General features: G+C 48.9%; 1 protein-coding gene across 1 annotated transcript; it reads right to left on the bottom strand.

Moving 5' to 3' along the window:
• Positions 1–1002: 1002 nt before the first annotated feature.
• On the bottom strand, positions 1003–3212 carry Olig1 (oligodendrocyte transcription factor 1). Its single transcript, XM_034515305.2, has one exon. It carries the CDS (start codon positions 3030–3032, stop codon positions 2241–2243), a length of 792 nt encoding a protein of 263 aa, XP_034371196.1. The 5' UTR covers positions 3033–3212; the 3' UTR covers positions 1003–2240.
• Positions 3213–12882: the final 9670 nt, after the last annotated feature.

Raw genomic sequence — 12882 nt, 5'->3', positions numbered from 1 at the left:
AAACAAAAAAACAAAGCAAAACCAAAAGCAACAACACCCTAAAATTTAAATAAATCAATCCCCAGTGGCAGAGTCTGGGAGATGAGCCCCAGGGCTCCTTGCATGCCTGGCATTTAAAGCTACTCTCTCTTTTTGTGAGTCTGGGTTCCCTCAGGACAAGAATTGCCAGCATGGGAGGGCAGCAATTCCAGGGTTCCAGCCCCTTCTCCCTGTGTTCTCAAAGTGGGTGTTCTCTGCTCTGTGTGCTGCTCCAGGCAAGACCGCACACATAACATCAAGTCATTTAATCTCAGTTTGCTGGGGTGGGGAGTGGGGGCAGAGGGGCAGGGGAGGGGCATTTAAACAGCTTGCATGGGAACAACAAGCCAGCCCTCTAAGTTTTAAATTTTCTTTCTTTTCTTAAGGCAGGGCCTCGTGTATCCCAGGCTAGCCTTGAATTTAAGGATAACCTCCTACCAGGTGTGCAGCCACAATCTTGATTTATAGTGCCCCAGATTCTTACAATCAATTCGATGGACCCCAAAAGCTTTCTTCAGTTGGAATCAAATTATGTCGAGTGTCTTATTGTCTCATGCAGACAACTCTACTTAAACAACCAACCTCCGGCAGATGGGAGGGGCCTGATTATGATTCTGTTTACTACAAGACAAAAAAAAATAGATTTCAAAGGAAAATGTTAAAGTATAATAATATATGGCTTAATTCATCTGGGAATATCACTGGGAAGATATATTTAAAGGAGTCCCTATCTCCTGAGGTTGGTGAAACCCCAGTCTCTCAGATTTTTTCCTTGCCCCTCTAACCAGCTCACAGCCTGCCTTTCTATGTCCAGCTGATGCCTGAATTTGAATCGCAGTCGCCTCTCCATTGGATTATCTTACAGTTCAAGAATTCAAGTTTTAAAATGTGGAAACCCAGTCATTGTGACTTCACCCTTACATTGTGACTTTAGCAGGGTTACAAGGACATCTTTATTTAACAAACAGACGAAAAACGTAAAAATTCGACTGTTGATGTTTTATTTTGTGGTTTCTGTACAGTTCAGGGGGACAGAGATAAAGGTCAAATAAGATGCTACTGTCAACAACCCAAAACTTCCAACATTAAAAAAAAAAATCAAAGCAAGCTGGTGAAGATTAGGCAATAATCTTGGATAATTTCCTAACTCTAATCACAAATCAAGACGCGACACCCACGCGCGCACGCGTCCACGGAGTTCTTAAGCGGCAATGCTGTGGCTAACGACCAGCCGGTGAAGTGCCAGCGCCTCCGCGCCTGCAGCGCAGCTGGGTTTGTCCAGCAACGGGCGGTTTGAGATCTTCGCCCACCTCCGCTTCCTTTAATGAGAACCTTAATTAGTTTCATAAGCCTGAAGCCTGCGCTACGACATGCCTTGCTACCTATTTTAGTTAAGTCCGAACACCGATGGCGTGGAATTCTGTTTCCAAGCAAGCTCAAATGTTGGTTAAGCTATCTTTAGGGAAGCGGAGACTAAGTAGATTTTCAGGTTTTAAGGAGCGTAAACTGCAACAGAACAGCTGGGCGTGCGAGCCTGAAAAACAGAACTGAGAGGCTAGACGAACTTCTCCATTCTGAACACCCAACGACCAAGGCGCTGTCACCAGACGCACCTGCACGACACCCCACTCTGGGCTTTCCAGAGCGGCCCATCCGCAACACCCTTGTACCCGTGGCCTGGGCTTTTTAGACCTACTAGATCTGCATGGGCTGGGCTGGTGGGAGCAAGGGAGCCCGTGCGCTCAAGCCCGGGAAAAGGAAAGGCGGCCCCTCTGGGTCGACACTGTTGGGGAGCCAGGGAGCTGGCGGATGACAGGACACCAAGCTCGGGTACAGCCTTTCTGCACCCAGGGCAACCCCATTGTACCGCACGGTCCTACTATCCTTCCCGACCCTGCGATGCTCACGGATACAAGAACAGACCGCGAGGGTGTCAGCCCCGGCACTGGGTGAGGTTTTGGTGGGAATGCGATAATTTCTGGCTCTAAACAGGTGGGGATTCATCTAGAATCCCAAGCAACTGCGTGGTTCCTTGGAACACCCGTTTGGGTCACTTGAATTGCCAGGGAGTGGGGGCGGGGAAGAAGGCGCCCTACAGTCTGTCGTCTGGGCGAGAAGTCTGGAAATGTCCTCCTTTCTGAGGCCAGCTCTCCCTAGATCCAGGACGCGAGGGCGCGGGAAGATTGGCTGAGGTCGCGCCCCGCCCCGGGCCCAGCCAGCCCTCACTTGGAGAACTGAGCCTGCACGGCTGCCAAGCCCAGGCCAGCGGGGACCAGATGCGGGAACTTGCACACCGCACAGGAGCAGAGGCCGGGGCTACCCGCGCCACCAGCGGGGAGAGCGAACTGGCCGCACGGTGGCTCGTCGAGCGCTAGAGACAGGTACTTGGTGGGGCGCAGCGTTTCGGGGGGCCCCACGGCGCCCGGTGCCAGCAGCACAGAGCCCGGTGCGGCGGCCAGCAGGGGCAGGCCGGCGAGGAGCAGACGCGGGGCAGCGGGTCCCGCACCGTCGCCGAGCGCGCGGCGCAGCTCCTGCAGCGAGCTGCCCAGCAGCAGAATGTAGTTGCGGGCGAGCAGCAGCGTGGCGATCTTGGAGAGCTTGCGGCCCGGCGCGCCCTGGCAGTGCGCCGCCGAGTAGGGCAGGATAACTTCGCGCAGCGCGTCCATGGCCAAGTTCAGGTCCTGCATGCGCTTCCGCTCGCGGCTGTTGATCTTGCGCCGCAGCTGCTGCTGCTGCTGCTGCTCCTCTTTGGCGTCGGTCCGGGCGCCCCCGGACTCCGGCGCCGGTCCCCGAGACTCAGTGAGCGGAGCTTCGGGCTTCTCGCGCGCAGGCTTGGGGAGAAGGGATGCGGTGGAGGAGGAGGATGAAGAGGAGGAGGAGGATGAGATGGGTGGCTGCCTGTAACCCACCAGCTCGTACAGCGAGGCCCCGAGCTGCACGTCTCCGGGCCGCTGTGGCCGCAACATGGTCGCGGGAGCCGCGTTCACACGCGCCTGGGAAACCGCATAGTACATCTGGGGCGGGGGCTGTGGGGGCGACCGAGGGCGCCCTTCACTAACGCCCGGGGGGTAGGCCGGTCGGCAGATCGCCCTCCCCGCGGACCTGCGCGCGGGCGGACGACAGAGAGGGGCCGTGCGCGCCTGACACCTTTAAACCCGGCTTGGGAACCTGCGATGTCCTCGGTTGGTGGGGTGCAGCCAATAGAGGGGCGAGCTTGGCCACAGGCGAGTGTTCATTGGCCGCCTGCGCAGAGGTACAGACAGAGTTGCCAGAGATGGTTATCCCGGGGCGCCTGCGCAGGTGCCATATCACCCCCCCCCCCCAAGGGAAAGGGAGGGAGCTTTAGGGCAAAACACCATTTCTTCAAGTTCTAGTTCAGCTGGTCAGGCTAAAATGGCTTTTTACCTCTCTTTATGTCTGAAGTTCATTCCCATCCCTTTTTATATTTACACTTGTCCTTGTAAAATGTGATCAGCCAGTAATCTTATCACTGGGAACCACTGCGGCAGGAAGGAGAGCAGGCCAGTCTGGGCTACAAAGTGAGAGGCTCTCTGTTATGAAAATGAAGTCAAATATTCATACCATGAAACGTACCATCCCCGAGTCCGCAGTCCAGTCGTAAAAAGGCCTGGCGATTATGCAACGGATGACCAGGACTTGTTTGCTTTTGCAAAACTTAAACCATTAAAACAGCAAAACAGCACCGCTAACTCTTGATAACCATTATAAAGAAAAACCCCTCTGCCTGTCTTAGTTCTCTGTTGCTGTCATAAACAGCGGAACCAAAAGAAACTAAGGGAGGAAAGGCTCGTTTGGTTGACACTTGCGGATCACAGGTGGGAAGTCAGCTCAGGAACTCTGCAGGCAAGAACCAAGAGCGAGCCCACCAATGAAGGGAGCTTACCTACTTCCTTCCCTAAGCTCTGAGCCGGTTACCTTTCTTAGACTGCATAGGCCCACCTGGCTGGAATGCTCCCACATCAACTATTAATAAAGAAAATACATCAGAGAGGTGCCCACCCAGCTGATCTGGTGAAGCCAATGTTCTCATTTGAGGTTCCCTCTTCCCAGGTATGTCCAGTTGACAACCAAAATGTTACTTGTCCGCCTTGGTAATCATCACCCTGGGGTGTGTCTGTATGACTTTGTTTTCTCCAGAAATCCCATATAAGCAGCTGCATGTAGTATTTGTCTTTTAGTGGCTGGCTCGTTTTGGTGACTTAGCACAACGTGTTCAGGCTTCATCCATGTTGGATATAGCATGCGTCTCAATTCTTCTCCTGTGTCCAAGGTTGGGCCCCACTCCGTATTTATTGAAAGATAACTTTAAACTTAAGATCTTCTTTGTCAGCTGGGCGGTGGTGGCGCACGCCTTTAATCCCAGCACTTGGGAGGCAGAGGCAGGCAGATTTCTGAGTTCGAGGCCAGCCTGGTCTACAAGTGAGTTCCAGGACAGCCAGGGATACACAGAGAAACCCTGCCTCAAAAAACAACAACAACAACAACAACAAAAAAGATCCTCTTTGTCTCTACCTCCCAGATGCTGGGAATACAAGCACTCATCGTTCCCAGTTCATGCACTGGTGTGGATCTGAAGCCAGGGTTCTGTGCACACCAGGCAAGCACTCTACCAACAGAGCCCTGGTCCCAGCCTGAATGATGTGATGTCTTTCACTTCCTGTAACCACCACCTTTACCTGAGCTCTGAGCTCATAGAGGGTGGCTTCAACCCCGTGGCTATCAGGACAATGCTTCTATAAATATGGTATACTCTGGTTTTACATTTTAAGTATAAAATTTCCCATCAGGTTCAGAAGAATGCAATGTGTGGCTACCTGACAGGCGCAGTTGTCAGGAGGGTGGTTACTGTCCATTACTTTCATCCCAGATCTCCGACACAAAGGTCTACAGGGATGAAGGAGAGTCTTTGGGGTTATAATCGTCTCTTCCTTCCCCAAAGGGACTCGAGCTGTTTTTTTTTTGTTTGGTTTTTTTTGTTTTTGTTTTTGTTTTTGTTTTTTTTTTTTTTTGTTTTTTTTTTTTTTTATCAGTGATTTGACTCTTTCTTAAGCAAACCCCCCCCACTCTGGCCTCTGATCAGAAAGGAAATAACACCTTACATTCCTAGCCATTGAGGGCAGCACCAAATATTTCTCTTCAAGTACAACAGGGTTTCTAGTGACAGCTAGCATCCCTGCACACAAGTGGGACATACACCTGCAGCTTGTCAGGGTCACAAAATGTCCCCAGGAAGAGTAGTTTGGTATCTAAACTTCTACCGTCCAAAACGGTAGCAACAGGTGGTTATGCCAGTGTAAATTAATTAATAAAATGAAGCTCAGAACTGCATCTCCAGTTGTACACTTCAGGTGCACAACAGTGATAGTTGTTACCTGCAGAACAGCAGATATGGACACTTCTCCCATGGCTGAAGGTTCGGGTCTTCTTCTCCCTTGATACTTTTTGTCTAAGACAAGAGTGTCCACCATAAGAACTAATGTTTGCTATGAGCACCCTCAGTGTGCTTGCTGACTTCAAGACCGCCATGTTCTTTCACCAACATCCATCCCATGGGCCCACTTGAGTCTCTGCCTCCAACCTCCAAGTGAACTTGTAACCTCCTGTGTTGGTGCAGGTTCAAACACAGCTTTCCTCTTTGCCTGGGATACTTCCTAGCTGTTCTCTGTCAGCATGTTTGACCAACCACTGTCAGCATGGCTCTAGCCTGGATTGTCTTATGTATGGATATTATCTTGCCCAGACAGGATGGTTTCCAGAGTGGGGAGTCACCTTGTTTGTCTCTCCATGCCACTGAAGCTCAGTATCATGCTTTTGTGTCTCCTGTGTGTCCAAGAGATGTGAAGGTGGGTTTGAAAGCCCAGCTAGCTCACAATAATAAGCTCTCCCCTGAAATGAGCTAATGGCCAAAGATACTCATTCAAGAGTGTGGGCAGGTTTGGAGAGAGAAGGACACTGGCAATAGGAGCCCACTTGAAGCAAACTGACACTGAAGAAATAGAGGATTCAACACTTCCGCAGTCATGTCACCCTTAGGCAGAGCTGTCTGTTTGAAATGTTTCCATGGATACTTGCATTTGGCCCTCCTAGGACCCTGGTAGCTAGGCATTTTTGATACCCCTTAAACATGGTAAAACTGACATTCTCAGGGAGTGTCAGACTACTGAATGCCTTCAGACAGGAAAAGGCAAAGCTTCTTTACAGTAAACGGCTTCTTAGAACTTCCAGGAGGCCCAGGAGAGAGCTGAAGGAAAAAGGTTTCACACTGGGCAAAAGGACAAAGTGCCCAGCCAAAGTCTAGCCAGTACTGTCAAGGTTATGGGTTCAAACTATGATCATGAAAAATGGGAATGCCACCTCCAGAAACCACACACCACCTTGGCAGCCACTGCTCAGCATGTTCCCTCTGGACCCCAAAGTCCAGGGCAAGCTTTGGTGAGCGTTCCCTAAGCAGGGCCCTAGGCAGTGAAATGGGTATGCAGAACCCAGTCTTGAGTCACAGTGGCCCAGATGTTCCCTCTAGGTTTCACAACTACAGGCCAGGACACCAAGAATCTAGCCTCCAGGAGACACTTTTATCGTGGGTATTCCTGAGGGGTGTTTTTAACCTTGGCTTCACTTCATCAGCTCCTTCTTGGAGGAGAAACAAGAAGCCCCACCCCCACCCTGCCATGGAGGATAATGGTAGTCAGCCTGCATTTAGGTATTCCAGTGGAGGGCCCCAGAAGAGAGTTCCGGGTGGCCGTACGGTCCCAACATGGGCACAGGATTTGGCATTCTTTGGAGCTGGTGACTTGGATGGCCCCTTGTGCCGGGCCCAGAGCTCCAACAGCATGCAAAGCGTGACAGCTGGCAAAGCCCAGTGAGGCATTGTGGCCACTGGCAGGGACCCATGCAGTCTGTCTCAAGGGGAGGCAGCTGCTGTGGCCTCCCACATTCAGGACATGCTTGGGGAACAAGTTGCACCAGCCCTAACAACGCTCTTGTCTTCACCCAAATGGGCTTGCTCGCTCTCTCTTTCTCTCTCTTCCTCTCTCCTCCTGTGTGTAAATCTCTGTCTCTCTGTGTCTCTGTCTCTTTCTCTCTGTGTGCTGCCTATGTGCCGTATGTATCTCTCTGTGTGTATCTCTCTTTGTCTCTGTCTGTCTGTCTCTCCTCTGTCTCTGTGTATCTCTGTCTCTCTGTGTATCTCTGTTTCTCTCTTTCTCTGTCTCCCTGTGTATCTCTGTCTCTCTCTTTCTTTGTCTCTGTCTCCCTGTATATCTCTGTCTCTTTCTCTGTCTCTGTCTCTCTCTGTGTGTATCTCTGTCTGTCTCTGTCTCTCTTCTCTCCCTCTCACCCCCTCTCTCTCCCTCTCTCCTTCTCTCTCTCTCTCTCTCTCTCTCTCTCTCTCTCTCTCTCTCTCGCTCTGTGTGTGTGTGTGTGTGTGTGTGTGTGTGTGTGTGTGTGTGTATACATATGCTCACATTTGTGATGGATTCCCACCATAGAAATGAGAGTCTCTGTGTAAAAAAAAAGAAAGAAAGAAAAGAAAAGAAAGAAAGAAGAGTCTCAGGCTTCCTCTTCCTTACATAGAAACTTCTACTGATCTCCTTACCTTGGCGTTGGGCTAAGAGGGTAGAACCTTTAAAATGGCAGGTGATGGGCGATGTGGGCACTGTAGTTCTAAGCACGGGCACAGGCTGTGACACTGAAGCCTCACATGGCTTGAAGTCTTCTGTTTCCCTTTAAGACATGTTCCTCTCACAAGCAGCCAGCTAAGTGTTCAGAGTTTGTCTGTGCTAAAATGTGCTCTTTAAACTGGCTAGAGTTAAAACCAGGATGGAATGGTGGAGCTTGTTTTCCAGAGCACGGAGAAGGAAAACCTTCTTTGAAAAGTTTAAATTATTCTACAGGTGCTGCAGTCCACACTATCAATATGAGAAATGGCGGCCGCATTCCATGTCTGGTCCCCTGTTGCCTCCAGAGTCAACCTGCCTGGAATACAAGAGGCAGAGAAGCACCATGGAGAACAGCTTCACACTGGATTTCTCTTTTGAGGGAGAGGAGAGTAATTATAAAGAGGAAAAAGATATTCTTTGCTATTTCTTCCTGGCTGGAGAGAAACACTCCGTGAACCACCTCATCAGAGTTTAAATCCCTCTTAGAAATAACTATTTAAATAAAGCTTCCATCTGGGACAATGTCAAAGACCGTGAATGGAATCAATCTTCAAAAGTGCAATTAATCAAGTGTAATGTCTGGTGCCTGGCCACGATGTTTTGAAATCTATAGTTACCTTCATTGTGCGGGGCACTGGCAGGAACACGCTAATCTCTTCTGTGGTGATAACCTGAAGGTTATCAAATGTAGTGTATTTTATGAAGATTATAGAGTTTATCTTATTTTGAGGGTGTGCATGTGTGTGCACGAATGTGCACATGTAGAAGCCAAAGGCTAATGCCATTCCTCTGTCACTCTGTACTATAGTTTTTGAGATGGTCTCTCACTGATCCTGGTTCTTATTGGTTGCTAGTGAGCTCTGGGGATCCACCGGTCTCCCAATCCACTTGTCTTCCTGCTGCAGAACTGGAGTTACAGATGTGAGCTGTTATGCTTGGGTTTACCTGGACACTGGAGAGCCACACACTGGAGATCCTCATGCCACCCAGCACACGACGTCCTCAGAGGTGGCTCTCCAGCTGTTACTTTATTTTGCACAGTGCCATTGGCACTTGATTTTAATAAAGTTTATTACTTCAAATGATTTCTGAATCTAAAAATAATCGTATGACATATTTTGGGAAAGTGGAAAAATAAATGAAGGGGCATCTGTGTGTTTGGGGGCGTTCCCTAGACTAACAAAAGCTCGATTCAGCTATTGGTGACATAATTCAAGCAGATGGGCCCAGGCCCTCCCCCATTTTATTTTTTTTTTCAAATTCAGAGTGACCTAGCAGAAGTAGAGGCTCTATGACCCCCCCCTCCCCCGTGAAAACAGTGAAAGTCCCCTTGTTTGTGTGGTCTGTATAAACATACCACCGTTGATTTCACTCTACAGCCAAGAGTTACTCGGAATGATTCATGAAAGGTGAAACATCCGTTTTTTTTTTTCTTTTAATGATGGTGGGAGATGGTTTCTGCCACTTCAAAAGCAGATCAGTGGGGTGCTGGACCCAGAACCTGGATGTAACTAAAAGACATACAGTAAATGTGGCGGGAATCATGGTGTATGAAGCTCTGTATATGTTAGCGCGTGCGCACACGCGCGCGCACACACACACACACACACACACACACACATCTAATCCGAAGCAATTAGATGGTTTAGAGCAGAGCAAAAATATTTTCTGAACTTCTCTGAAAATTAGTAACCAAAGCCAAATGTTCCAAAGGCTTACACCGAGACAACGAAAAGATACAATTTGCTTGGAAGGCTGTGGCTAATTTATAACACAATGTCCAATGTCATGGTTAGTTTTGTTGCAAAATTTTGGCAGCTTAACCCAGAGTCTCAGGCAGCCTGAAAAGATGCGAGCCCAATTCTGGCTGCAGCATCTCTCACTTGCTGGATGTTCCAAATGGTTCAAACAAGCCCTTTCATAGAGACGCGGGGCCAAGTGTGCTCAAAGGAATGAGGAGAAACAAAGGTGGTGTGAAGTCACTTCCCTGCACTGGGTCCAGCCATCCGGTTCCACTCCTTCCCCATTGAACAGGCAGAATGCAACAGGAAGAGGGGGGATCAAGGGAACAAACGGGCTGATGTGTTCGGGAGAGAGAATGGAGAGGGGCGGGGCATCGGGCTGCCAAACCTTCATTCTAGGTTTTCAGACAGGACTGAATGAAGAATTATAGAAATCCGAAAGGTAATCAAATATGGGTCACTGAAGCGCTGAGGCCAAGTTGCTAAGACACCTGCAGAGGCAGAGGGTTCTGGAAGTCAGTGTGGGCCCCCATAGTTGCTTGGGCAAGACACCCTGCCTGGGACACAGAAGGGGACTATTCACATGCTCACCTGTTGTTTGCTGTTGGCTCCTGGTTCTTCCCCACCCCCACTCCCACCCCGCCCCCTCCCCCGTCAGAGCCAGAGCCTGGACCTGACTTCAGATTAGACCACCAGCAGGAAGAAGAGGAGGGCTGTGAATGGCTTCCCAGAGTGCAGTTGAGGTGACCAAAGCCTCCGCCTGCATCTCCACATGGTGCTCTGACCTGGAAATATTAACCCAGAAGCTGGAGACAGTGGATAGATGTGCAGACCTGCTCAACTGTAATATCCTGAAAAGTTTCTGCTCAAAGGCTCAGCCCATTTGTATCCTACAGAGTGGAATCCAGCCCTATGTGAAGTCTTCTCTATGAAATAGGGTTAATAGTATTTATGTCCTAGGGATATGATAAGGGCTGGAAAAAATGTAAATAGCATGTCCTGCCTAGAGCCTGGCACACAGAAACTGTTCAGCTAAATGACCCTTAGATGCCAGACAGAAGCCACAGAAAAACATTTCATTTGTTAATATTTTACTTCAGACAACTGTAGTATGCCAGGTTAACTTGCTTTAAGAACATGTTTGCTCTGTGGCAAGCATTTGGGGTGCTCTGTCCCCTGGCATCCATGCTTCACACCCAAGATGAACCACCCCTGAGGATGTGTTTTAAGGACACTGTTCTGGTCTCACTAAACCTAACTGGCAACTGTGTCCAGAGAAAGGTGTGGGGCTGTCAGCTCAGTAGAAACCCAAACACTGGCAGAGCTGCAATGAGGACTCTGAGACAGGTACCTGGCTTTGACACCTGGGTCCCTTACTTACTAGCTGTGCAGTTTGGATAAGAGATATAACATGTCACTGTCCCCATGCTAAGGATGATTGACTTGAACTTGTCTATAGGATCTTGGTGAAAATGGAGTGAACTGATGTCCACAAGGCACAGAGAACAAAGCATGGTAGCATTTCCTGTTGCTATCATTCTGTGAACCACTGTGACAGGTTCATTGTGCCCTTGAAATGTGTGTTAGAATCCTACCTCCAGAACCTCAGAATGTGTCAGAAAGTGGCCCCCACATGTTCATATCAAACGGGATTAGCTGGGGTGAGTTTGATAGAGCAGATCCATAATCTATGTGACTGGTATGCTTATGAAAAGGGAAAACTGGACACACACAAACTCACACACACACTCTTTCACACACATACACACACATACACTCACACACACACTGACACACACTTACACATTCATATACTCTCACATTCACACACACATACACACTCTCACACACACTTTTTCACACACATACACACACTCTCACACACACACACTTTTTCACACACACACACTCACACATACTCTCACACACACACTGACACACACATTCATATACTCTCACATTCACACACACATACACACTCACACACACACACTTTTTCACACACATACACACACACACTCACACTCTCTCACACACACTGACACACACATACACATTCATATACTCTCACACACACATTCATATACTCTCACACTCACACACACACACTCACACATGCACCCTTAGAGAATGCCTTATACATATAAAGATGAAGGCAAACATTCAGACGATTCTATAAGGTAAGAGACAGTGAAGATTGCCAGCAAACCATCATAAGTTGGGGTAGAGGCAGGAAACAGATCCCTCTCACACCCCATTGGAAGAAGCCAATCCTGCCACCAGCTTGATCTTAGACTTCTGTTCCCCTCCCCAAATAGTGAGATGGTAGGTTTCTACTAGGAATGCCCAGCCTGCTGCCTCTGGGCCGTATGTGCCCTAGAATAGGTGTGAAAATTGTTCAGTATAAAACTGTAAACTTATTAAGACACCGAGATACTTTCTGGGTCCCCCCCCCTCAACTGTATGGTTCTTAAGGGCGAACTTTGTATGTGTATCCATAACACAATGTCCAAAGATTGGACACTTGTGGAAGACACCCAGTGGCACATTGATTTAGTAGCCAGGGCTGAATCATACAAACTCTGAGCTGGCTCCTATGTCAGGCAGTGACTGGGTAGGCAGACCCTGGGTCAGAGTCTCGAGGCTCACATTCATCTCTGCTTAACATATGCTGCTCTGCCACTTAAAAGTTTGTGAACTTGGATGGGCTACTTAGGCTGTCTGTGCCCAAGTTAATCCATGTACGCAACAAAGTTTGTAATTATACTTAAATACACTTAAGTACCTTTGAAAGGGTTGGGTGGGCAGAGGCCAACATCCGTGCAGAGATGCTGCTGTTGCTGCTACTGCTGCTGATAATAATGATTGTAATGATGATCTGGGGACCAGTTTTGAGGACCCTGAGGTTTTAGCATACCAGTTAAAGTAGCTGGAGTCTCTTGGTCTGTGATCAGGTCAGAGGTCAGGAGTGGAGGGGGCAGGCCATTATGGCTGGAAACATGATGGAAAGAAGACAAGGAGGCTGTAGGAGGGATGGGTGAATATGAAATAATTCTGTGACTGTAGCCAGGAAGACCTAGATTATTTCTGCCATCTTTTGTTCTCAACGGAAGTTCATAGAGAGATTGAGACCTAGGGACAGGGGATAGCTTTCCTTCCTCTGGTCTGTCAATCAGGCAAAACATGTTTTCAGAAACGTTGCAAGCATAGGTTGCCCAACAGCACTTTGCAGATGCAAGTCAAGTTCCTTGCAAGGCGGCCTTAAGGCCCGGGGTTTGCAGTGAGCATTGGATGCTCTGCCTGGGCTGTGCTCGCATCTCACCAGCTGGGATGGGGATGGGCTGACCCCACAGATGAATGGCCCATTTATTGTTTTACAAACCACTGTCTCATCCTTTATCTCACTAGAACCTTCCATGACCTCTATGTGGTTGGAAAGCTAA

This window comes from Arvicanthis niloticus, chromosome 12 (genome assembly GCF_011762505.2).
Source record: "Arvicanthis niloticus isolate mArvNil1 chromosome 12, mArvNil1.pat.X, whole genome shotgun sequence".
Lineage (NCBI taxonomy): Eukaryota > Metazoa > Chordata > Mammalia > Rodentia > Muridae > Arvicanthis > Arvicanthis niloticus.
The sequence above is the reverse complement of the archived record's forward strand: the minus strand, read 5'-3'. Positions and strand labels throughout refer to the sequence as shown.

Excerpts from the sequence above, each read along its gene's own strand:
- Olig1 (XM_034515305.2), bottom strand. The coding sequence starts at position 3,032 with ATGTACTATGCGGTTTCCCAGGCGCGTGTGAACGCGGCTCCCGCGACC.